At 43.7% G+C, this 27,435-nt stretch overlaps 1 protein-coding gene across 2 annotated transcripts in view; it reads left to right on the forward strand.

The window, feature by feature from the left end:
* Nucleotides 1-27,435, forward strand: part of LOC130182663 (E3 ubiquitin-protein ligase RNF43) — an 81,467-nt gene that overhangs the window by 31,969 nt on the left and 22,063 nt on the right. For both annotated transcript variants that reach the window (XM_056397747.1, XM_056397748.1), the window contains exon 2: nucleotides 19,056-19,169. In XM_056397747.1, the coding sequence (XP_056253722.1) occupies nucleotides 19,056-19,169 (114 nt within the window). The remainder of the gene's footprint in view (nucleotides 1-19,055; nucleotides 19,170-27,435) is intronic.

Raw genomic sequence — 27,435 nt, forward strand, 5'->3', positions numbered from 1 at the left:
TCCTTTACTAGAACTGTCTGGCCTGTGGGGTCCACATAATGAGACAAACACACACTCACCATAAAACACTGCCAACATCACTTCACCACTCCAAAACACTGCAGACTCTCTCATGCTCTTGTGCCTGTAAATGTGTGTGCAGTGTGTATGTCAGAGGAATGTCTAAAGTAAACCACCAATAGAGAGGGAGAGGGGGCTCGGCAGCTGTTGCACTTCTCTGTCGACGCAGATGTTTGCTTGTATCTCAGCTCTGACTTGTGGATGATCTTTTATCTTACTGCATCACACAGTGTCCTCTATATACACATCATATAATTTAGGCTGCTCCCTTCAGTATATATTACGTTACACGGTCTCCTCTACTGGCTGAAAGTATCTCAAACATCATCCAACTTTTGTTTCTTCAGTTTTTTTTTCTTTTCATTTCCCCTCATTCATTTACACTGGGATTATTATAATAATGTGTAGCACACAGGTTTTTATCACCAGCACCATTTTGCCCACAGAGAGTGTAGGTATCATCCATACAGGCCACTAAAGGTCAGCCATGATCATGTGCAGTGTTTCCGTACATTTATTGAGAATGCCAAAACAACTGAACACATTTGGTTCAAGATTCATATTAAACTGATCGATTCACTTGATTCTTGGAGAAAAACAAAAAAAAAGCAAATCATTTTTTTCCCAAAATGTCAAACTAGTCCTTTAAGATGGTTTCCAATTAAAGGAAGCCAGCTCACTCTTATGTGAATCCTCTGCTACTTCAAAGAGTCATGAGAGTTGGTTTGTTGTAGCCGACACCTACCAATAAATATGTTTTTAATAATTAAAAAAAAGATGAGCTACTGTATTTAGTTTGAGCAGCTGGGGTTTTAGTGGTATACCTTTAGGGGAGGTGATAAATCTTCTCCTGCTGGGAGGTCTTGATGGTCGGGCTGATGTGAGCTCTAACGCTTAGGAAAAAAAAAAATCCCAATTAAATAATAATGAATTAATAATGAATTACGCTGACATGAGAGGGAACAAAAGGCTGGGTTGAGACCTCCCTCTAGCATAGAAAATCAGTGCCTTGTAACTCTCGAGTGTCCCGCTTTGAGGAATTAAGAACTCTAATAAAACAGCCGTCACATGAAAGACACCCCAGGGCTAGGCAGCACTGAGTAACACAACATGAGAAGAGTTCTGGTCTTTGTCAAGAAACACTTGATGATGATTTTTTTTCTTTTTTTCATCCCACTCATCTTCAGTGTCTACATGAAGTTTCTAAAATGTGTTTTGAATTTAACCAGGAAACAATGAACAAGGAAACTAGAAAAACCTACAAAGAGCTTGTTTTGTCAAAGCGTGAGCTCCGTTTCCACAGTCAGCATCTTAAATAATTAACGTCAAAAAAATAACTGTCAGCAGAATATGTATGAAGGCACTGGGGCATGAGGAGTAGGACAGTAGGACTAATGATATTTCTCTGTTTTGTTAACGTGTTCAGCTGGCACCTCGGTGGAAAGCGTGTCTAAAGTGTGTTTGTGTGCCAACAATCACAGAGAGAGCAGAGATAACCACTTAAGTTCATAGTAATTCTGCCTAAGCTCGAACAGGCTGTGCTATCAGGATGACTCACGTCAGGCTCGCAGTGGTAATAAGCTGGCAGGGAGTCAGGATGACTAAAAATCTGCCTGAATCACGCATGTCTGCTGGTATGGATTTAACAGTTCATTCTAGGCTACAGGACTGGTCTGAATACTGAAATACATAAAGGGACACACCTACAGCTTACCTAATGCTTCATGAGTATTAAAATTAATGCCTTCTCTCATGAGTCACACCTTCACACAGGCAGATGGAGTCAATTAAACTAAATAGACGGTAGAGAAGGAAACAAACACTGAATTAGTATGTTCAAGTTGTGAGCGTGAGCCCTTTAGTCACATTGGAGGAATTCTGTACTGAAAAGTAAGAGTGGCTTCATGTTTTTATGTATAAGGTGTAGAAAAACCTGCTTTATGAACAAATAAAGTATCTATCTATCTATCTATGGACTAGATGGACGTAGCCTCTGTGACGTCATCCACAGGTTTCTGAAGAGAGGATTTGAAGCTCAGAGTGAGCTCCTCCACTTTCGCCATCTTGGCAGTTGCCTGACTCCGCTCCTAACTCCCAGCTAATCCAAAATTGGGCAAAGAGGTGAGGCGCATGTGGAACCAAGACTTTGGTGACAATCATACACTCACCCACCTGTCACTCAAAGCAGCCACGCCCTTACGCAGAAATTCAAGTCTTAATAAAATGTAAACAGGCGAGTTATATAGAAATCCCTCCTCCCCCGTACAGTCATCATGAAAGAGGAAATTCAAGAGGAAATTAACTAGAAAGACCAAAACTGTTTTCTGTACCAGGCTGTAAACATGTTCATGTCTGGGAGTCTATGGGGATGGACTCACTTTTGTAGCCAGCCTCATGTGGTCATTAGAGGAACTGCAGTTCTTGGCACTTCACTGTTTCAGCCCTGGAGGTTGGCGCTAGATTGTGAACGCCTCCTTAGAGGCAGGAAGTGGTAGTGTGGCAGGATGAACATGAGATTTATTCCGTCTGTTGACTTTCATTGCAAGCATGAACTTGCTCAATGTAACGATATGAAAATAACCGAAATTAAAGCTGCATTAAAGAGGATGAGTGATTTTATATCAGGGTGGATGGACTGATTGTTAGGCAGACCCAGCAGCACATTTGAAGACTGACGGGGACATTTCACATATTTTCAGACTTTTTTAAAACCAAACAATTAATCACGAAAATAATAAATAATTGTCAGTAACTGCCCTTGACTCAAACATACACACTGGCGAGCTAAAGAAGTTAGTCGAAAGTGGCTGAAAGTTGTGTTAAGCTGCAGAATTATGGTTGATTCTCAGTGAGGACGGTAGCACTAGGACGTCCTCAAATTGTTTTTATCTAATATTTTATTATTGCTCTGTTTTATTTCTCCCAATATATTTTAGATTCCATGATGAATATAATCAGAATAAATGTGTTTTCCATTCCTTTATTGTCACCGTGCAGCACACAGGCAGATGAACATTAGCATTAGCGTAACACCCACTGGAGGGTGCACTGTGTTTTGAGCTGTTTAATTAAAGAGCTTAATGCTGCAACCCCCCCAGCTCTGTTATTTAACCATTATCCTGCAGGTGTGAATGGGAATGGGAGGGAGGTGACAATCGGGGGGGGGGGGGGGGGGGATCTGAAAGGTCAGGGTTGCCGTTGGTTTGGCTGTCATGTGGTTAACCGGGAGCGAGCTGGAGTGCGATGCAGCTTGGGAGAGTGGCAGCTGGCATTTGCCACACAGCGCTGCCTCCTCTAAGGGACGGGCCTGTAAAAAGCTGGTTCTGATTTGCAGCCCACCCACATAGCGGCGCAGCTTGAATGGACCGATGTGAGGGAACGCTGTGCTTTCCCCTCAGTCTTTATCATTTCCCTGCCAGGAGTTTAATTTTATGCGGTTATTTACTGCGGTCTGCGCTCGAGCTCCATCGCTTTTTTTTTCTCTCTCCCCTCTCCTCCTCCTTTCCGCCGGGTGCAGGTGTGTGTGCACTCGACCGAGGAGATCTGTTGGCTTGTCTACAAAGGTTCCAGCACAAAAATGGATCAGGAAATTCTGGTTCCACTTTGCGCTGAGTGCCTCCCCTCACATGGCAGTAAATGCCACAAACCAACCCCCAGACAAACCCACCGCTGCAGGAAGAGGTGATGAAAAGTTATTGCCCCATTGTTGTTGTCACCTGCCTGCTGCTTAGGAGAACATTTCTTTCCAGCAGTCCTCAATTAGCACTGAACTTAAACGCTTCGATCGGTCGGACAGAATGCGGGAGACACAGCGTACAGGATTTCTTCTCTTTGTGCCGCAGGCGGCTCAGAGGGTGAACTTGGCTCAGGTGGCAGTTAACAGGCGACTGCAGGAGTGGCAGCATTGTGGACCCTCCAGTTGACTCCAGTTGAGACAGGATTCTCGATGTCTCCTTTCATGTCATATGAGGTCACCCTCTTTTGTTTCCAGTGCACACACAAACACACACACACACACACACACCGTCGCAGAGGCTCACAGATACCGTGGTTGTCACACCCTCGGGGCCAGAGGAAGGAGACCCGGCAGAGGAAGTGTAAAGGGTCTAATGTGAGGCTGCTGAGTGACTCTGGGAGGATACGAGATCAGGTTGCGGGGACAGCCAGGTCTGTATTGTAAAGATGAGTTGATCTGTCTCGGTGAATGGGCCTCGTCTCTGTCACTATGGTCCTGTTGGTGTCGTAGACCCCCGGACCTGCCCACAGGCACTAACCGCAGAATGCCTCAGTGGAAATTTGAATTCCTTTGTATTATTGAGGAATGCAGCTGAAAAAAGATACAGGACAAAATGATTCATGACATTGTCATTTTCTTCCATGCTCTGACATTTTTTCCACAGTGAACCAGGATGTATTGATTTAAACTTAAACTTTAATTGAAGGGAGGTTGTTAAAGTCACAGCAAAATGTTTTCGACTGGAATTCAGGAGAAAATCTGAATAATGACCTACTTCATTATATTTACTTGAGCTGAATATTATGGATCAGCTAAATGAATGGACGGATTTGGATCAAACATACATATCTGAATAAACATTTCGCAGTTTTCCCACACGCATGATGAGTTTTAATGCTAAACTAAGTGTCCCGCTCAAGCAGAAAATTACACCTCTGCAAAAGAGGATGACAGTTTATGTAGATATAACTCTGTTGCTTGTTGATGAGGACGTAATTAAATAAAAATAAATAAATAAAAAGACTTTAGTTTGACTGGACAATGAGACATTTGCCAAAACCTGTCCCACTTTACATGAAATCATCCCACTGACATTTAATGAAAACAAAACACTGAAACTCAAAGAAACAATACAGAAGATGTTTTTCTTCATGCTTGGTTTGAGACCACAGTGTTGGACCGAATTCAAATTCTGATCCATGCTTCAGGTCACAGCTGAAATGTTAACCCACTATTATGCAGTAAAAGTAAAGAAAAGTTTTAGTTACTGCATCAAAAGTGGGAAGCTACGACCCTGGGCTGCAACTACTTATTTTCATAGTTGATTCAACTGCAGATTATTTTCTTGATTAATCAGTTTGTTGTTGTTGTAAAGAAAAATCCCAGTTTTGTAAATCTAATGATGAAGCCTTGACATGTCTTGTTCCGTCTGACTAAAGCCAAAAACATTTAATTTACTGTGATAAGAAACAAAGAAAAGCAGCAAAGTCTTACATTTGAGAAGGTAATGAAGATTTCTTTCTTGATAACTTTCTCAAATGATTCATTAATTATCAAAATAGTTGCCAATTATCACCATGTAATCATTTCTTTTCATGCCCTATCCTTTATAGTTTCCAGATAAATCTTTCTTTATTTCTTTACAGTACGAAATAACAAGTAAAAATAAAGAAGAGAAAAATTATCTTATTTTGGAAAGTTGAGGTTGAACGACATCCTGCTGGTTTAATCTTTTTACCTTGCTGGAATTAAGTGACATAGAGGAGCCAGAATAATGCAGAATCTCTGCGTCATTAAATACTTTACATTGTGTGGCTGTGCAGCTTCCCGCTCTCTTGTAGCTCTGTGCCTGCAGCATCCCTGAATTACGAATAAAGCCTGCTGGTGTTTACAATGCAAGGAAGTGCCAGCCATAAATCGCCTGAAGACAAGGCAGGGACAGAAAAGATAATGTTTTGATGGGACCCAGAAGAAAGGACTCGTGAGTGAAGAGAGTGACCCCATGAAATAAGACTGAACTAAATATTCCAGCAGGAAATGACTTAAGGAGCTCCCTGGATCTGACCCCAGACTGGTTTAGTCATTTGCCAGAGGCTGAAAGACAGTAGCAAAGTAAGGAAGGCACACTTTTCTGTGAGGGACATACCTTCTCTTTTCTCACACAACACGAATCTCTGTTTACGGTGAATTCCAGCCAATGATAGTAAAAAGAAAAAAAAAAATTTTGCGAGGCCTTCTCCGTTGCTGCCAAGAATCTGCAGAAAAACAGGAATGTTTTGTCTGCAGGCCCCCAGAGCTTCCAGGATAAGAGGAGGAGAATACAAGGCACGGCTGAGGTAGATGAACTGCTGCTGGGGTTTTATGTACCTTAAGCCTCCTGACCAAGGTCTCTCTCAGTAGCGGAGCCGTGCCTTCTTGTGGTGTCGGCTGGCCCCTCAATCACAGACGGACTGCTCCTGCTGAAGAGATTTATCTAGCGGCTACCAGAAAACACCAGCAAGGCCGACCCTGCCAGGCAGCAGAAGTACCAATTTAAAAGCTTCCCTATGATATGACAGCGCGGCGGTGATGACAGGCCGCACTCTGTTCCGGGCTCTCCTACCTTTCATCCCGCAGAATACAGAGGGGAAAGCGGAAGACCGCTCTTTAAAGTAGGAAGTACTGCACCATAATGCTGCCGCTGTGGTGGAAAGACGCCTTGTGTTTTGTTGTCTGCGGCAGATTGAGTCCGGCTCAATACACTCAACATACGCTTCCCCTTCTGTAATTATGCGCCAAATATATTTTAACGAGGAGTGATGTCTAAATAAATGTCATTTGAGCAAAGCCATGGTGTCCTCTCGAGGATGTGTTTGGAGGATATTTTGGATGTCGCTCTATCTAAATAGTTTATTTTCCACTGGCGCCCAGACAGGACGACAGTAGGTGAACGCCGCGGAGTTCATTCATCGGCCGCAGGGCTGTGTGCTGATGTTCAAAGACACTCCAGACTTTTCCTACTGAGGTGGCACAGCACTGTGAAAACGAAAGGCCGCCAATGGCAGACAGCAGCAGCAGCCACGGCTCAACTTTACTTTGTTAGTGTCTGTGTGTGTACTGTATACACACTGTTTCCAAGTAGGACAGGTGATTTATGTGTATATACACCATAGAGACTTTTATGACCGTGTATATGGATTTGTTGAGTGTTGCATGGTGGTGGTGTTGAGTGTGTGTTGCTGCTGGAGCCGGCACTGAAGACAAGCACTGTTTGTATTTACCAGGGCTGACGCTCTGCTCAAACTGCAGCGACCCACTTGAATTTAAAATCTGCACGAACTGCATCGGACTGTTTGAAATAGCTTGTAGTCCAGCAGAGGGCATTCTTAAAATTCACTTCCTATTGACCTATCAATAAACCAAGCTATGGACAAAGGAAAATAATAGGAAAATAAACACATCATGATACAAAGCATTGGTAAGGACTAGATATCACTCGGGACACATCTAAACAATCAGAGTGCAGTGAGCCGCCAGGAGAGACGAGTGTAGGACTCACACTGCACCAGCTAACTAATAAAAATGGAGAACACTAGCGAGCGAGACCACGCGTTCAAATTTGTCTGGACGAATTACTTGTCTGTTCGAATTCGTTTGAACTTGACTTTTTGAAAAAGTGACAGACTAATATTTAGAGTGAGATGTCTGACTGTTGGAGGAGCCGCAGATTTGCACGGGGAGTCAGGGAGTTACGACACATGTAGTGACACTGTCCTAATTGAAGATTTACAGCCGATAACCGCATCAGACCTACCAGGTACAGGATGTTCAGTTTGGTTCATAGCATGTTTTGGATAAGTACAACAAATAATAACAGTCTTTAGAGTCTAATACAGTTTAATTACAGTGTGCAGGTTGACACATGAGGAACATATGGGAAAAGGGAAAAGAAAGTTTGGCAGTGAAGTGGCTGTCAGTCTGTGACTCTTAGCTGAACAGGGTTCATCAGTCAGGTTAGCCCGGCCCGTTCAGCTACAATCATCTGTACGATAAATGTAAAAGAGAAGACAGAGAGAGCAGACAGTAAACGAGAGAGAGACTAATTCAAAGTCTAACTTCTGGGTCCATATAGTTTCGACAGAAGAGGTTACAGATAAAGACAGAGTGGATATCATGGACAGTGAAGCAGTGGGCCAGTGGGGGCATAAAGATCAGAGATCAGACGGCTGCTGGTTCAGTCCTCAGACTGGCTGGATAAAATCAGGGCAGGTAGTAAGACCAGTAACCACCCCAGTATTGTTTATTTATTATTAACTGTATTTTTGTAATTATTATTATCAACAATGAGCTAATGGACACATGAATTTCCCTTAGGGGATAAATAAAGTATCTTTCTATCTATTGTAAACCCCCATTTATTTTAGAATATGGATAATAAAGCCCAAGTACATGTTTCATCACCTGTCAGTGTGCACATGTGACAGTGTATGAATATGTTCATTCATTTGCACATAGTAAATAGTCTGACTTATATTAAATTCATATAATTAAATTACATTACAACTGCATACATCTTTCTTTCCTTGAGTGAGTTTGAGTGAGTTTGTTTTGCAAAATCAATGAAAAGAAATGTATTTTTTTCCACCTACTGAAAAAAAACATATTTAACCATGACCCTTGTTTTGAACCCTCAGTTTTTCTTTTCCATCACGCCGCCAGCAGAGAGCAGTTTTGATATAACGCTTGTTCATGTCCACAGTCTCACTTTCTGAACACACACACACACACACACACACACACACACTGGTAGTTAGAGAGAGTGGTGTTCCAGAGGGCAGCAGTGTTTACCTGCCCACTTGAGTGGATTCCTCAGCCGGCTGGCTCAGACGCTGAGGTAGAGGCTCCGGTGCCTGTGTGTCTACTGTCTACACTGGAGGCATTCTTAGCCTGATATCACTGCCGCACGCTCAACAAAGATGTTGAAAGAGCATATTGAAGCAGGACGAGGAGTGGATGGGACAGAAAAGGGAGGGAGGGAGTTTGAGGAGCTAGGCGGACTCGCCTCATAAAAATTCACTGTCGTCAGCAGAGCCGGAAGCCTTGAAGTGTCGTGCTTGCAGAGGGAGAGCAGGTGTGAGCTCCTGTATATGTTTGTGTGTGTGTGTGTACTTTCTGTATGTGACTGCACAGGCATGTGCGTGGGTGCATATATGTGTTGAAGTGTGTGCATCTGTGTTTGAGTAATAAATAGTGTGTGTTCAGGCCTGGCAGACATCTAGCAGGGCAGAAAACACACACATACTGTACATGCTGTGTGTTGAGGTCGCATTCATGTCATCGCCACGACAAAAGCAGAACTCAGTGTTCACTATTTAAAATCCTGCTTTTTTGGTAAATCACAAAGCAGAGCAGCCTGTCGTGCGTGTGCGTGCTTGCGTGCGTGCATGCGTGTGCGAATGTGTGTGTGTGTGTATGTGTGTGTGATAGGGAGATGAAGCGACTTCAAAGCGGCATGGCAGCATTCTCTCAGCCCAGCCTGTTTACACTGCTCAGTGGAGTCTGCATTCCTCTGTCTCATTTTTCCATGGCATTCCACAAGGAGCTCCGTGCTCCTGGCTTCATGCCCACCAACGTTTACCCCCTCCCTCCACCCATATAGTACATACATACTTCTGTACACACAACTGTACGCTCCATTTGGCCATTAAAACAAGACAGGACCCATCTGGGCCCGGAGCCTGCAGACAACTACCAGCAGGGCACCTTCAGAGAAAAGGAGGTGAAGGGAAAAGGATCCTATAGCACCCATTCTGCCTCCCCTCCCTCGTTCCTTCCCCCTCCATCCACTGATGGTCTCAGGTAGATATCTGGACGCACAAACATCAGCGATGTCAGACAGAAATGAGTTTGTCTTGGGAAGCTCTCGGAGCGTTCCCTGACAGGCCGCCCTCGGTGCCCGCCTCAGAGCCAACTCGAAATACAGCAACGACAAAGAAAACAATTACGCTGCCAGTTACAAGGTGTGTAGCAAGCAGCCAGCGGCCACATCAGACGAGTGTTTCTGCTGATGTTTCTGGGACTGTTTACTGGTGGGGTTGCTAAGGATGCAGCATGTGTATGTGCCTGGGCAAAGTGGTCACATAAACTACAAAGAGTAAAAATAACACAGAAAAGCCCTTAATTTAGCTGTTGTGTTTACTCGCTCTTTGCCTTTATGACTGCGTTTATCCGACATCGGCCACAGGTGATTGTGGGATTCCCTGTGGGACGGTGGAGAAACACGTTTTATCCTTTCCACGGGATCCTCCTCTGGATTAAATTAGAGATCTTCCGTGGAAGTATAGCAGGTACTGCACAGCAAAAATACGCATCTGAGAGAGTGTTTTCATCTAGTTTTGAGCTTTAAAATCCCCTAATTCTCTAAATATCTAAAAATGTATGGGTGACTCTGGGTGTTTATTTTTTTAAAACACAAATTGAGTTAATCTGATTTATTTTATGGCGGAGGTCCTGTTCCCAGGAAAACAAGATTTAAGGATGAACATGCAACTCCATTACTTGTTGGTATGGAAATCCTTTGCAGTGTATAGCAAGTGCACATGCCTGGGACAGATGTTAAAAGAATCAAGGGTGAGGAAAGAGGAAGTCGGTGGATTTAGTCATTTTCGTCTGTCATTTGTTCTGTGCAGATGGGAGGATGGGGATGCCTCAGAGGGGCATTTCAGGAAAATGATTTATGGTGTAAACTATAACCCCCGATTCAATAACAGAGCTTTATATTCCTCTGCACACGTGTAGAGTTATTTCATTTGAATTGTGTTCAGCAGCTGACAGGTGAAACACACCTGCTGCCAACCTGTAGGCAAGATGAGAAACAACATCTAATCTGTGATCTATTACATCAGGCCTCATGCCAGAGCTTATATTTCAAATATAATCTGAATCATTACACAGCATTTTGTTATGTGCCTATTAATAACAGTACCCTCCACTGAAAATAACTCAACCTGGTTAGATGAATTAACATTGTTAGGAAGCAATAGGAGTAAAATATATCAACATGTGAGGATATATTGGAGAAAGAAATAAAGCTCTTTATTCATTTATCGATTTGAAATGGCAGTTGTACAGTTAAACATCCACATCAGGCTGTTCCTCTTCTCCCACAGGGCGTCATGAGCTCACCGGCTGCATATGTCACTGTATGTATGATGGCATTCATGTTCAGACCATGAGCTGTGTTTTGGTTTGTAAGCTTCATGAATTTGACTGGAAGAACAGTTGGGAGAGCTGCAGGAAGAGGGAAAAGAGAAGCATGGCTGCCTCTCATATGTCATAATAAGGTCTGACCCCTCTTTTTAAGAACTGCAAAGGCCACAGAAGGAGACGTGTCTGAGGGGGGGAACATGGGATTGCATTTCCAAATAAAGAGGGGCGTTTGAAACACCCCCAGCAGCCTGCAGTTCTTTTTATTTTACGTGCGAGCGTGTAAAAAAAGGCACCTGTCTCTCGTTAAAGGAAACCACCGTGAAACTCTCCTCTGTCTGAGCAGAGCGCCACTTTTCCGTGTTATACAGTAGTTTTATTTTGAAGAGCTACAGCATCAGTTTACATATGTTTAGATAAGCCTTAGCTCACTGGGCTAGGTCACATGTGTTTTTAGCCACGGTAGCAGCGTGGGTCCGGGGACGGTCTGTCGCTCCACCACTTTGGTCTGGACTGAAATGTTGCAGCAGCAATGGTGGATTTTGTACCGACTTTCCCTCTAGCGCCGCCATCAGGTCAATCCAATACTTTGTCCAATACTTTGCTTTATGACCAAACTAATGAGAGTCCCATCAGTGTGTGCTGATTAGCAAACGTTACCCTGGACTTAGATGGTGACAATTGTTAAAAAAAATAACCTACTTAACATCATTAGGAGTATGTTAGCATGCTGATGTTAGCATTTAGCTCAAAGCACTAATGTCCAGTGAAGAACAAGAACTGCCTCTGTGCTTTGTGTGTTTTCATAAAGCAGGTAAAATGATTATTTGATTATTTAAAATGAATTAAGAACAACAGCAACACAATGAAATATATCACTAATATGAAATGATAGTTCTAAATGATAATGTTTATGTAGCAAGGTAAACAACCAGCCATTTGGCTAATGCTAACTCTGCTTGATCATGACAGTTCATTTGAGAGTCTTAGATTACTAATATACAGAAGTTCAGAGATATTATAAATGCTATTTAAAATGTAGCAGTCATAAAGATCGTGGACTTCAAAAGAGTCCTGAAAAGAGTCAATAAAAACTCAGCATGTACTTAGAGCAGACATGAGCGTGTGACACGCAGCTTGTCCCCTCTGGTTCTTCACATCACATTTCCTTTTTGTCTCTTTCTCTGTCACTCCTTCTCCTATAATTTCTTCCCTTCTGTGAACACCCTTCCTCATTCCCCTGGCTAATCTCTGTCCATGTCGCTGACCTTCAGTTCCCAACCTTAAATGATTGACGTGTAGAAATGTGTGGGAGGGTTTTTTCCTGACTGATGTTGTGGAACCTGAGAGAGTCGGAGAGTCGTCTGCAGGCCAGGGACGGGCCGGAGGAAGCCTGGAGGACGTGTGGATGTGGCCCCCGTGTCTACGGGGAAGAAGGATCACTGCAATACTAACAAACTGCTGGGTTACCAAACCACTGACTTGTTATGACAGGGAAGTGCTGTGTTTATGTTTAACTCAGGGCTTTGAAATGTATAGCGCAGCGCTGGCCTGAGGCTGATGGAGTGGCCCTAGCTGTTGATTGTGTGTATGTTTAGGTATGTGCGTGTATACGCATAAGCGTGTGCGTTTGTGTTAGTAAGACCACAGAACCTGCGCTGGGAATGTGCAGAGGACACAGGGTTCCATCTTTAAACTGTTTCCATGGTGATCTCATAGCAGCTAGTACAGAGAGAGAGAGAGAGGTCGTTGTGCGAGGATTTACTGTAGCAGCCATGCTAATAGGGGGAATTAGGTGTAAATCAGGCAGGAAAATTGGTTGAGTGAACCTTTGCAATAATGTAAGTTTTTAATTTGCTCATCTTCCTAATGTTTTCTTTGTTTGCCTGTGTGTTGTCAGACTTTGAGCTGGAGATTTTAAATGCAGGTCAGTGGTGCTTTCATCCTTTGGATCTAAAACCAAATCCTGTTTGACAGTTTCTGCAACTTGTGTTTGCTGAATAGAGTATAAAAACAAACATAACTTTAAGAGTCAAGTTAAGTATTCAGTGTTTCACACAGGGCATCATAACGTACCCACATGACCTCTGAAATCCAGTTCTCTCAATGACCCAAAACCTGCTGCAACGATCAAACCACAGGTGTGATTGAACCCAGCTCGGAGCCTTCGTCCCTGAAGTTCATCCCAGTCTAACTTCCGTGCTGATGTGTGATCAAACAGTCATTTTGAAACAGGGGGAAGTGGTTGGTGAGGGACGCAGAGAACAAGGAGCAAAAAGATGGATTTGAGAAAGTGTGAGTTGCCGTGCATCAGAGATATGTTCTGCAGAAATATAAAAAAAAAGTAACATTCATTTCCTCATTTGGTATTCCAAGCACTCAGCTCACTCCTCATATCCCTCTCTTTAAGACCAACTCCTCTTCAGGTTCTTTCTTCTCTGTCTAATCCCTTTTATAGAACAGAGAGACAGACCGACTCCGCCAGGATTCGGGGGGGGGGCACTCCTACTTAAAGAAAGCGCCCAGGCAAATTTGGGGCTGGTGGTAATTATTTGGGCCTCATTATGGGATCACGTTTCCCCAAGTCATTCTCTGTGGTAACCGTTACTGGATATGGGGCTGACACTGTCAATAAAGCGAGGGGAAAGATGACACGCCTTTTGTTTTGACAGGACCAAAGCAGTAATGCGTCCTGTTCGTTTGCATTTGCAAAGAGAGACGAGGCGAGGGCCTCTGAGCCCACTTTTCCAGATGCTCCAACAGAGAAAGACCCTCTGCTCCGCTCCCCTGGCACCAGGCAATCCAGCATCACTATAGCAGCCTTTCATGTAAATCTACTTAGTGCGGGGTCAGGAGATACACGCCTGTTTGATTGAGGAGTGTGTATCTGTGTCATCTGTGGCACCGAGAGCTGGACCACAGTGTGTGTGTCCAAGCCAGCGTCGCTCGAATATTGGTTCAAGGACGGATGTGATATTCACCCCCACCCCACCCCCCAAAGTCACCACTGAGATTTTAGAGACTCTCGTGCTCTGCAGGACCACAGAGGGACTTTCTGCACCAGTGGATCAGCGGGCGCGTACTCATGCACACATACACTATGTCCACATGCAAGCACATGCTCAAGTGCCTCCAGCAACAATACATAGCTGTGCTCTCGCTCATGAACCCGCATTCTTACACAAACCCTCACACGCTGATGGTTGGTCGACAGAGGGTCAGTAGCTCAGCCCGTCCTGTCACCTCAGGCTCATCCCGCAACAATTACATACAAATCTTAGCAGGGATCTTCAGTGAGTGTTGCCCAGTAACCCGGGCAACCAGATACCAATCTCTTTCAACTATTACTTGCGGTCTTGTTGCTCCTTTTGGCAACCACTTTTCCCGTGCTTCTAAAAAAAAATTTGCCCTCGTAAGAATCTTTTTGCCAAACTGAGTAAGTAAAAGCTTTGATTTATCGCTTCTCAGACAAAACTACTGTTGGTTTACGAGTTTGGTTCAATCTGAACCTGTGAGAATCAAAACAGACAATTATTTTACATTGTTGAATTTTACAGTACTGAATAAAGGAGTCAGGACAAGTCGACTTAAAATAAAAATGTGTGTGTGTGTGTGTGTGTGTGTGTGTGTGTGTCTGCAAGCTTGCATGTGGCAGAGTTGATTCAGTTCCTCCCTGATACGCACTAACCTGGCAGGCTTTCCAGGCCTCAGGCAGAGATCCATTAAAAAAAACCTTTTGCCCTCGTCACTCTTAGTCTTGATTTATAATATGTGATAGAATAATCGCAGACTGATGTATTTCTTTCATCTCCTACTAAACCAGTCTGCTCCATTCTGATAATGTTGCATGTAGCGTTTCAGCCAATAGCTCTTCAGAAGCCTCCTGACCTGAGCGGCTGGTAATTGAGTGGTGGAGCTTGATGAGAGGTGCAAGCTCTTTTTGCTTCCCCCCTCTAACACACACTGACATAACTGCCTGGGCCTGGTTCCCTGCTGGCAGCAGATGAACTAGAAAACTCTCTTGCTGATTATTGGCAGATGAAAAAAGAAGATCTGCAGGGCTAAGCGAAGGGAAAAAAAATATTATTGACTTCTCACCGCAGCTACTATTTATTTTCCCCTTTTTCTGTCCATGTATTTGTTTTTGAGGCTGTTAGATTCTTGCCTTGGAATATTTTTGGGGTAGTCTTTGATTGAGCTGCAAAGGAATGCCTTTAATCGTGGCTACAAAGAAACCGAGGGACATGTCCCCGTCCGTTTTGCAACAGATCTAGACAGATGAGGAGGAGGAGGCGGAACGGAGGAGTGAGCATTGTTAACAGTCTGTGGGGAACTGTTTGCGTGCCCTGTGGTTTCTAGTCCCTGTGAAATGGAGACTCAGTGATTTGGTTTCCCAGGCCCCTTTTTCTCAGGGCCATACAAAAACCAAATGAAGACGTTTCAGTCTGTCCTGGTTGCCATTTATAGTCCAGCGGCAGCGTGTTTCTAAGTGGTAGATGGCACCAATGGTGGCACATGGAGAGTGTTCACAGCCATCTGAATGTAAGTGGTGTGGGCATATCTAAAATAGAAGATAATGCTTAGTCTTGTCAACGATGCAAAACATAGACGCCGTGACCATGGAGGTGGTTGCCCTCAGAGCCTCAGAGAGACAGAGGAAGCTAAAAGCAGCCGCTCCTCCTGAGCCTCCTGGCTCAGCTTTGGGATTATTATCTGCTTTATTAGATATGATTGCACAGCCCCATGCATCGACATGTTTAATATCACAGCAAGATCCAAACACAATCAGGTCGGCCTAAAGACTTAAACACACGTCATCATTTCACTGTAGAACCTGATTCTTCTGACTGAACGTCGCTCTTTCGACACATTTCCCACAAACCGATAGCAAAAAAGAGCAGAGGTCATGGCATCTGTGAAATAGTGCCATTAAAGGATTTTTTTTTTTTTTTTCTTTCTTTTTCTTTGTTAAAGGCCAAGTTCAACTGTAGGCCTCTAATTTGTGCCTAGTAAATGCAGACTGGAAGAGGCAGCTGGCAGCGCAGCATGCAGCCCAGGCCAGGGGTTCATGTTGTCCTGCTGCCGTTCAGCAGACACGCCAGAGCCTAGAAACACACAGGGCACCTCCACCTTCAGCTGGAGTGAGGTGGTTCGGATTCGTTTCCAAGGTTTCACCCGCTGAGGTCATGTGACCCTGTCCTTAATTCTCCATAGCAATGGTTCCCGGGGGTTTTTGTCAACCGTGAGCTTATGCACACCTCCTTCGACGCCACCTGTCATGTTCCAAATGTGTTCATGTCCATGGACTTCAGAGCTGACGTCCAGTGAAACTACATGAAAGCCGATATTCTAATATTTGTTCTTACAACTGAATTGCACATGTTGACAGATGTTTGTTGTAGTTTTATTATTTCAGCTGTTTCATCCATTACTTTTAGTGAACTATCTTGACTTCCCCCCTTTGAGTGCTAACTAGTACCACCTAGCTTTAAGGTGGTACAATGCAGTCAGTGCAGCCGATAGTTTAATGGTTATTATGACAGTAAAGGTTTTTCTATTTGATTCATCATTGCTCTTGTTTTTATTACATGTAGTATGTGAATTTCCTGCAACACACAGTCGCTCTGCACCAGGTGCTCCAATCCCACTGACCACGCACCTCTAGTTAGCTTTTATCTCCCTCCCCACCACACTCCCCCAAGTCTCTCCTCTCTCCTCTCCTCTCTCTCCGTCTGACAGACATGCACCAGCCCTTTGCAGCACATTACGTCAATTCCCCAGGACCGGGGTGCCAGCTGTTGATGTCACCCTTGGGTCTTTTTAATTTAGGGATTTCCGCTGGGTGAGATGAGGGGGAGCCCCATGAACTCAGCCCACAGCCACATGAAGAGGCCCACCGGGGCAGAACCAGGCCAGGACGGGCCTGTGCAGGGCAGGGCAGGGTGGGACCGCTCTGCTGGCGTGTGGGTGAGCACAGAGACTGGGTGCTGCAGGGTAATCTCCGAGCTGCAACAAGGACTGATTTAGGAGCACTGTACTGGTGGGTGCTCTCACTGATGTTATGTGAGCAAATCAGTGATGCACAGGGGTGTATTAGGAGTGGTGTGCTCCCTCCTTGACTGCCGTGCAACCCCTCGTACCCGTGACAGCTTGTCTGTAACTTGGAAACACTGCTGCTATCCCTTGAGCTCTTAAATGCAGCCTTTCAGCAGCTACGAATTTCCTCCCTTTCAGAGGGGATCAAATGTTCCAACAAAGACTATCTCTCATTCTTTCAGTCCTCAAGGCTTTGAGTGGGAGTGAACATCGCCATCCATGTAATTGATTTTGTAGGGTGCCAAAGTTTTTCCTCTTGATTTTAACTGGGAAGGAAACGCCTTAATTTAACACATAAAAGCTTCATTCAAGTCAACTGTTGTTCTCTAATGGTGTGAAAACCAACTTTGGATTCTCTGTCTAGACTGTCGTTTAAGAGGTTGTCTCGAACATTGTTTTGGTTCTTGGGTTCAATCTTTTTTTTGGCAATTGTCTTAGGTGCATATGATACATGTATATACTGTAAGACTTGAAAAGGTGTCAGTGATATCTGCCTCGTATGTCTCACTGGTTTGCAGCTGTAGTTTGTTTTTAACACACCTCTATCTCTCTTCACCAGAGGACAAATATCATTATTCTTTTCTACATTTATTGTTTTAAAAATCTTTTCTTCCTTTAAGTTTTACTATTGCTACATAGCTAACGTTATCATTAACAGCTGTTTACTTACCAGAATTTACTTGTCAGAATCAAACTTCATTCCTTTACTTGCCAAGAGTCTTCAGTGGTGGAAAGCAACCCCAATGTTAACTCCATTGACTGTAAATAAAGATGGACGTAGCCTCTGTGACGTCTGAAGAACGGTTCTGAAGCTCAGAGTGAGCTGCTCAACCATCACCATCTTGGCAGTGTCTTACTCCACCCCTAACTCCCAAAAAAGGGGCAAAGAGGAGGGGCATGTGTGGAGCTGAGACTTCAGTGCATGCGGGGTTGTTGCAAGCATTAACTCACCCACCTGTCACTCAAAGAGGCCACGCCCTCAATCCTCCATAACTTTAGTCCTTAATTAATGTAAACAGGTGAGTTATTTAAACAGGTGTCATGAAGGAGGAAATTAGCTCTAGAGACCAAAACAGTTTTTGTACCAGTCTGTGAACATGTTTGCTTCTGCTGTAAAGTTGGACATTTTAACATGGGAGTCTATGGGGACTGACTCACTGTTGGAGCCAGACTCTAGTGGTCATTAGAGGAACTGCAGCGTTCGGCACTTCAGTGCCTCTATCATCTATTCTTCTACTGAAGTTAGCATGCTACATTTCCGATAGCGACTCACTGTAGCCTCTATTCTGCCCTGAAGATGTAGCGCTGCTCAGAGGACGTATTATAACCTCAGGTCTTTCAACGCAACAATGGCTGAAGCTCTCGTCCAGCGGCAATCACCACAAACCACTCTGACGAGAAACCACAAAGAAAACTTACAAATACTCCCTTTAACTAGTCTAATCAAAAATCAAAACCTAAATAACCAATATTGAATAAAGACTTTTGCAAGTCTCCACCAAAGCCCATTCAAGCATGTCACCCTCTGTACTGATTCTTCACTGTGGTCAGCTGGTTTGGTTTTTTACCATTTAACAACAAAGTTTAATGTAACTTTTCATAATGTTTTGTGAAAGTCATTGTTGTCACTGTAAAAAATCATCAATATTTTAAAATGATACATGAATCAGACACATATGTTTGTTTTCTTCTGAAGACAGTATTTTCAGACCAGTTCATAATTTCAAAGAACAACAAAGTGATGCGTCTGTGATGCGTCTGTGATGTGGTGAAGGAGCTGTGGATGCGCTGATGAACGCTGCAAACCTACAACTCAGCGCAGTGGGCATTGCAAAAAGAGAAAAAAAAAATTGTGTTCCTCTCAATCTCCACACCAGAAAAACGATCCCAGCGGAAACATCTGTGTTGTTTTAAATTTCTGTTATTTGCCTATTTTCCTCTCGTAACCTTTTTCTCTCTGTGTCACTTTCTTTCGCAGTATCACCCTTTGTTTCTGTGCAACACGAGCGAGGATGAACGACAAGAGAGTGACTTCATCACCATTGTCAAGCTGGAGCACAGGGTCCCCCGCTGTCTGCCGCTGCTGGACAAGGTACGTCCAGGCATGGCCTCGACTGCTTCATGCATTTCTGCTGGTTAAACTCTCTGAGAAACTCCCCTCTCTGTGACCCCTTCCCCTCTCAGACATGGCAGCAGACAGATAAACCATCTTGCCATCTTGTCTCCTCTCCAGTGCCCCTTCCGCTCTTGGATTAAGACTTTAAAGAGAAGATGGTTTTAGAGGGAATCATTTGGCAGGAGGTTAATGTTTTGTTCAGGATGGGGATCTTTCAGAGTGAGGGCTTGGACAGGAGGGGACGGGCTTAGCTCAGCGCTGCTATGTAGCAAGTGGCAGTGAGCCCTGGCTTTGGATGTAAGGCTTTCAAGTCCCAGCTGTCACTGGTCCGATCCCAGCCAGCCAGTCAGCCAGCCAGCCAGAACCAGACACTTGGTGTTCTCCATTTCTGCTTCCCTTTAATATGAACGCAGCCAGAGCTCCATAGATTCCACCCACAATGGTTTAGATGTATGTGTAACTGCAACGGACTTGACCTAAATCTCCCTTATGTTTAAGTATTCTACCATACACACAGGCTGGCATATCCTAACTTTAAAGTAGTGTGATTTAAAACTGTTGCTATTTTTTCCTCGTTTTTCAAGTGGTGACAAATTAGCAGGCAGGAGTATAGTTAGGCGACTGCCTTTTTTTAGCCTGTGTTTTCTTTTCCCCTAATTTAAAGCCATGTTTAGGAGCTGCCCACCGTGGCGACGATGTAGAGACATTCCCACACTTCCCCGCTCCTTTCTTCCTCCTCCTGTTGCTCCTTCAGTGGGAACCAAACGGGGGAAGAGGGGTGTCACTCAAGGCTGACTCTAGAAAACAGTTTTGATTAAAGCCTTAATGGCAACACTGTGTTGTCCCATAAACAAAAAACGGTCTCTCCCTCATGCAAAAGTACCCATTAACAAAAGGCTGTTGCTTCCGAGTGCTTTCTCCCTCCCTGCAGATCGCCTTTGAAATCAGGAGAAGTGAAGGAGGGAGGAAGGATGGGAGGGGAAGGGGGTCCTTCTTGTTGTTTTGGTCGTCTGGAAACTATGTGATGCAATAAACGCCACTCCAGCCACCTGCATCCTCGCTTCCTTAGTGAGATTCAAAGCTTTTGGTTGTGGTGGATTTATTGGGGATTCATCATGCAGCTGTTGAGGAGTCTGCTCGGGGCCTTTTGAAGAGGATGAATCAGACGGTTTGGGATGTGCGGTGCTGGGTCAGCCGTGCTCTCTGAATGGGACTTGTTTACAGTTTAGTCTGACTGTAGACCGCCCCACTGATCTATAGATACTCCGATGGCCGCAGAGGGTTCATGTTGCACCACATACACTCAGAATAGACTGTAAACCAAACAAAGCAAAGCTCAGAACCTTGAAGGATTAGGTTTCATTGTTGTCCTTTGTTTTTATTTTGTTTTTTTTTAGAGGTTCCTACCCCCGGCATCGCGGGGAGATTCCTTCGCTGATTTGCAGCAGTTTGGCCCGTCTCTCTAATGTTCCTTGTTTTACTGGACGGGTCTCACAGTATCTCTGCACAGGCTGTGAAGTCGAAGTTAGAGTTGATGCTTTAGGATGTGTGTGCTGTGTAGTTCAGGACATCTTCAAATTAATAGATGAAACATGAGCTTTCTCCAAATACCCTCAAATTGAATTTGTGCATTAAGCCTTTAACCATCGCCCCCTCCTGGTACGTTCTGCTCCTCTGGCCACCTCTCACCCACTTCCACACACTTGTATGAGAGGAGCAGTTTCTCTTGAAGAAGCGCTGGCACTGCGGTGAAACTTTGAAGCTGAATTGAATTATAGGAGTTATGATATTAAACATTATGAAGGTTTGGTTTCGCCTTAACTCTCCTTAAATTCATTCATTTTTAGTTTCAGATATTTGAAAGTTTGTGAACGATAATTTCGTATGTGCATCTTTACTACAAAAGGCATTGTGTCTCTTTTAGGAGAATATTCGATAAAAAATAGGGCCTTATTTATTTGTTCATTTATTTATTGTATTATGTTTTGACATAGAGCCCAACATCCTCCATCAATAAGGTCTTGTAGCCTGCGAATAAGATGCAGCACGATGTTAAACTTATCTAAATTATTCATTCATTTGCCGTGCTGCTCACCCTGTTGGGGGAGGAGCCAATCCCAGCTGACACTGGACTGTCGGAGCAAACCCACGCAGGCACGAGGAGAACATGTAAACAGGACCTTCTTACTGTGAGGTGTCAGTGCTGACCTGCACCGCCATGCCACCCTGATCTAAATGAACTCATATAAAATCTTTAAATACTTACTAATTAGTTTTGCGGCTCATTAACCTTGAGCTTGTTTAATTGCTATTGGCTCAATTTTCTAACTTGAGGCAACATCAGGCTCATATGAGGACATGAATCACTAGAGTGATGGGGATATACTATGCCCACATGACTTAGTATTAAATGAATTTTAACTTAAAAAAGTGAAATCTAAAATTGGAAGTATCCAAATCTTTGCTTCGTGCAGTTATTTCCTACTGGTCTCTGTTTCAGATACAGCTCTCTCCATGCAAATGCCTGAATCAAAGCCGTCCACCGCTCCAGTGGTTTTGCATCATTACACAACACAACACAAGCAGAGGCCACGGGCTTTCTCTGCCAGCATGTACAAGTGATCTGTCTGCTTTCCACCAGCCAGCCTGGCTTTTCTGTTTATGCCAAAGCCCTGGAAAGGTTCTCAAGCTAAGTCACAGAGCAACACATGAATCAACGAGAAAAGGCATCACAGCGGTGACAGGAGGGCTGCTCTGAACTCCACGCGAGACTTCCTCGCTTCTGAATAAATAATCTGTGCTTTCTGACACGCTGAGCTGACTGTCTGCCGCTCACACTGCCGTAACGCCGTCAATAAGAAGCCATGGGTTTGTGAAAACAGCTCTCACAGTCATTGAGGTTTTGGCCCGTGTCTGAACTTGTTTTGCTTTGCTTATTGATTCTGCTCCTCTCAGATACAAAGGGTTTTGACCTAATTGTACAGTAATCCTGTTTTCTTTAACTACAGTACTCATGTTTAAATGCCTGTGTGTGTGTGTGTGTGTGTGTGTGTGTGTGTGTGTGTGTGTTATCGGATCACATTATCTCAAATCAAACCTTTCTCAAGCTATTATAAAGGTGGCCACTTTGTGAAGAGGTGAGCTTAGGGATCTAAAGACTGTCAGTCACGTGTCATTATTTTATCTGATTGTCAAACTGAATAAGATACCTTAGTGTAACTGCCACAAAATAATATGATTGGCAGCATCCATCTAATACTAAAGGTATCATACCTTTGATCACATTGACTTGCCATACGTGGATCTTTTTTTGTCTGATTTTGAACAGATGTTCATGGATCAGAGGATGTTGGCTGATGAGTGTGGAGGTGGTGAACATGGTCAACATTATATCCTCACATAAACACAACCATTGCCATTGTGAGCATGTTAGCGTTAGCATTTTGCAACATGAGTTGGAAAAAACAAAAGTTTTGGTAAAAAGAAAAACAAAAAGCATTTCCAGTTTTCATAAACTGACTGGAGATTAAAGAAAAAGTAAAAAAGCTTTATATATGTTTTTAAACACCATTTAAATTATCCAATTAAAAGTGTAATTAATTGTCATATTTGTGAGTCTTCTGATTCATAATGGCCACTGGAGTTTGGTTTTCTCCTGACGAACAGTTGCCAGTATTACAGCAGCACCTGTAAAAGCTGTGGCTGTAGAATGAGTAACTAAAGAATGAATAACAACATTTCTACTTTGTCCAGTACAACTCATAAAAACTGCTCCAACTGTGGTCAAATCTGTCTTCCACTGTGGCCCAAGCTTTCGGGCCAGGAAGAGTAGTCCCAGGGACAGGAAGTGCTTGAAAACAGGGGAAGCCCGTTTAGGGAGGAATAAATCACGGCCCTCATGACAATGTTTTTGTCTTCTCGTGTCTGATTGTCTGTAGGGGGTGACACTGACCTCAGGCTATTCCTGCCTGCTGTTTTTTAGCAAAGACAGGGACTGGAAACGCAATGGCAGCTGCCTTTGGCTTCTTTTCCTTCAGTAGCCGAGTCCAACGTCTCCAGTTCATCGGAGACAAGTCGAGGAGGAGGAACACAGGGGAACATCTGGAAAAAGGGGGAAATTTCAGCTTTTGAGAGTAAATGCAAAAAGCAGCAGGTACACAATGGACATTTTGGCCGGTATGAAATGCGTCAGTGTTAGCAGACTTCTGGGTTCGCTTTGATTTCTCTCCCAAGAAAATTCATTATTTGCGTGTCTGTGCCAGACAGTTGCATGGTTGTCTTCAAAGGGATAAACTATGACTCTCTGTTTCTTTCTTCTTTTAGTCAAAGCTGGACTCGGAACTTTTGCAACCTTGGCCATGCTTTGCTAATCGACCGGCAAGGACCATGCACCTCTTAAACCACTGCATGCACCTTAAATTATTCTTTTTAATCTTTGAAGCATACAAGAAACGCACACACCATTGCATTTTTACTGTTTCCAATATGAGATGAGCCATAAATCACTGCATAAAAAGTTTGAAAACCACGTGGGGACATTTCAGAATGTGTTTCTCAGTCCTCTGAGCGAAAGGTACAAGCCCTTTCTTCCTGTTATCCTGAGGGTCATATTCTTTATGCTCTTTGTCAGATAGGTTTACACTGCTTTGATCATTTCATCTTGAATGCAACTGCTTCAAAAGCGATGAAGAAGTAGCTTTGGGCTTAAATTTTTCATGCCTCCCTTTATATCAAGCACTGACAAGTGTCCCAAATATTTTTCCTGCTTTTAGCTGCAGACTCTGTTTTTCTGCGCCTCTCAGACATGTCCTCCTTTTAGCCCTGCGTCATTCCTTCTCTCTTTAGAAAAGACAAGACTAACTAACCACGTTCCTCTGTTTGTGCCTGTTTGACCCTGACGACACAGTCTTCTCCCTCCCATTTCCTCTGCTGCTAAAGTTAGGTGCTGCCTTAACTCACCATATCAATGTGGAGATAACTCAGTAGGAAGTACTTAGCCTTGACTCCGGCAGCCTAATGACTGCCTTCTTTTCAGTCAGTACACTCATTAAGGCTCCTACTGTACCCATGATGTAATTTGTAGTTTGATTAGCCTATCTCCAAGGACTCGTATTTATTTTGTCTTTGAGACAGACGGTGTTCTAACTGTAGAGGTATTTTCCTGATGATGCAGGTATTTAAAGAGAAGCCACACTCAGGGTTTTTAATAAAGCCAAACAATGGGCACCTTTGTCAGGCTGTTCCCTTTATCCAGCGTCCTACACGAGCAGGATCGTAACGCCCACCACGCTCCTGGCAAACATCGGCTGTGACAGAGTTGCTGCTGCATTGTTTTCTACATTTATCCACACACTAGTACGAAGGTTGTGGTAGTAGGAGACTATGTTGATTATTCAATGTGTTAACAATCAATAATAATCTTGTGACACAAAACATGCTGTGGCCAATAATCACCTCAAAATCAAAAGAACTGTGGTATTTGAAATTACTTCAAATTAAAATAACTACTTATCCCATTGTCAGGATTGATTATCCCATAATCTCGAAATAACAGGATAATAATCTTTTTATCTTGAGAAAACAAAGCTCTTTTATCTCAAGATAAGGAGTATAGCCTTTCTCAGCTTCTTTAAATAACAAAAATAATGCCTTAAATTAAAATTGCAGTGCCCTCACTCACATATATATCACACATATATCAGCAAAAAGTGATTTCAAATGAATGATCTTTGCTAAATCCACAGATTTACAATACCCTGCTCATAATTTAGCACAACATACACACCACTACACACAGTGATACGACTGCTTCCTGCGTCAGTCAGGCTTTGTGTATATGTCAGCTGCACTTTGTGTTTAGTTCTCATTTGCAAATGTCAGCATGCTAACACACTAAGCTAAAGTAGTCGCAAACATTATACCTACTAAACATCAGCATGTTAGCATTGTCCTTGCGAGCATAGCATGCTAATGTTGCCTCTCAGAGCTGCTAGCACAGCTGGAGCCTTTGGAGTCATCATCTTTGTTCTTCATTGTAAGAGTGAAAACTGTGTCAGGGTGAGGAGAGAGCCAGTGCATCATAAACAAAAAGCAGAAATTAAAAGGTTAAAGTTTGAGTTCATTTGAATGATATATTTTCCACTCTTCAAGAGATGAACTTACACTTAGAGGTTGACTCTGTTTTTATCCACTCCTCATTTCCAACCAAAAACACTGTCGTTTTGGTCCGTCAGCCCTGTTGTTTGTGGAATTCATCAAGAATAAGTCAAGGGAAGTGCAGACATGTGCTCAGGCACGGTATCAGAGTAAAATACTGTTGTGATGAGCGACTGTATCCCACAGTAAGACAAATGGGGGAATCTGGAACAAAGTTTGAGAGTGAAAATCAGCAGCCAGTTGTCATTGATGCGCATGAAGTATCTGCTGTGTTAGAATTCCATGGACAGGAAAACAGCGTGATAAGTTTTCTGTTGTCGTCACACGAGCAGGAGAGTCCATTCCCATGGGATTCGGTCCAAAGAATATTTTGGACAAGGAAGAGTCCTGAGCAACAGGAATGTTATTCACATTCCAGCCACAGAAACACACCGTGGGTTGCTGCTTGTTCACCTCAGCGTGTGTGGGAGGCCTTGTACACAGTTTCAGGAGGATTTTGTGCTCATTAGGTGCAGATAGTCGCTGTATTCATACTGCTCTGTGTTGTTGATGTCAGGTGTGCCCCGTTATCAGAGGCTGCTGCCGAGGTCACCAGCTGGTCCGTAGACATGGGGCGGGGCAGTAACTCCTGTACAGTGGTTTACTTTTCAACGTTGCATGCTCTGTGCAAAGACTTTGAGATTTTGTGAGCTGCTCAACAATTACATGAATACTTCAGGTCTCCCTCCTCGGTGGGAATGTGCATTGCTCTTTTTGTCGTCACTCATTTCATTGTCATGTCTGTTTTTTGGAGCAGTGGTTTTGGTGACCTGTGTGAGGTCTGCTCAGGTGAGCAGGTGAGATACAAAAGGACAGTGTGGTTACTTTCTCGCTGGAGGGTAGAAAGGTGGGTTGGGCTGCTTGTTGAGATATTTTTGACCTTTGGAGCCATGAGTTGAGAAGATATATTGAAGAGAAATTATTTTACCACAGATCAGATTTTGGAGAAAAGGTGCATCTTACCACTGCATTCCTCCATTTTCAAACCAACATTTGCCGCCCAAGGCAGCTGCAAACACAAGTATAAGCGAGCAAGCATATCAGTTGGTTTATCCCTAATCAATCATAGACATTTCCACCTGCAGGTGACAAGGAGCATTTTAACTGCGGGTCTTCAAGTTGAGACGATCACAACACAGTGAGACTCAAACCTCGGAGACGAGGAAGGCCCGCACGTCGCGGCTAAACAGATGTCACCTTGACCTGCAGCGTTGTTGTCGTTCAGCTCAGTTCAGCGCTGTCATCACTCCACCAATGAGGTGTGAGTGATTTGCAGAGGGTCTGCTTCTCTGCTTCACACTCTCCACTCATCCTGTCAACTTAAATAAAATTCTCCCTAAAGGTGTGTGTGCCTGTGTGTGTGTGTGTGTGTGTGTGTGTGTGTGTGTGTGTGTGTGTGTGTGCGTGTATGTGCGTGTTACTCCTTGAGGATATTTTCAGGATAACACGCCCCAGCTGTGGCCGCAGTTCTCATCCCCATGTCTCGTCAGTTTCTCGCCAGCGTTGCTAAGCTAAACATTGACTCTGAGCTGATGGCACAGCGAACTGTCCTCCGCACACGTACAGAAAATCTGGAAGATGTGTTGTTTGCTTTGAGAGGTGATGTTTTCAGATGCTGGCTGTCTTTTCCTAGCGACTGGTGATTAGCAGCTTGTTGCTCCCCTTTCTCACTTTTCTGTTCTTCCCTTTTTCTCTCTCCTCACTGCGATGACACATTGGCTGTGTACTGACTCTGCATGGTTACTGTTAGCATGGTGAGCAAACACCGTCGCCTCTGATTCTGCATTCCTGTTTGAGTTCAGCAACAGCATCACCACAAACCTTTAATACACAAACAGTGAGATGCCGCTCAGTGGGAAGTGTCTCTCCAGTGTAGAAGCTGTTGGAATATAATGATAACTTATAACTATGATGAATGAAAGAATGAGTAAATTTACTGCTTTAATCTCATCTGACAGTTTGAAAGTTATTATTCTTTTAAATAATAATTCTATATTTATTTAAAAATATGCCTATTATCCTATTATTATTGTCTTACGTCCAGTTT

The sequence above is a fragment of the Seriola aureovittata genome, chromosome 15 (assembly GCF_021018895.1).
Source record: "Seriola aureovittata isolate HTS-2021-v1 ecotype China chromosome 15, ASM2101889v1, whole genome shotgun sequence".
Classification (NCBI taxonomy): Eukaryota; Metazoa; Chordata; class Actinopteri; order Carangiformes; family Carangidae; genus Seriola; species Seriola aureovittata.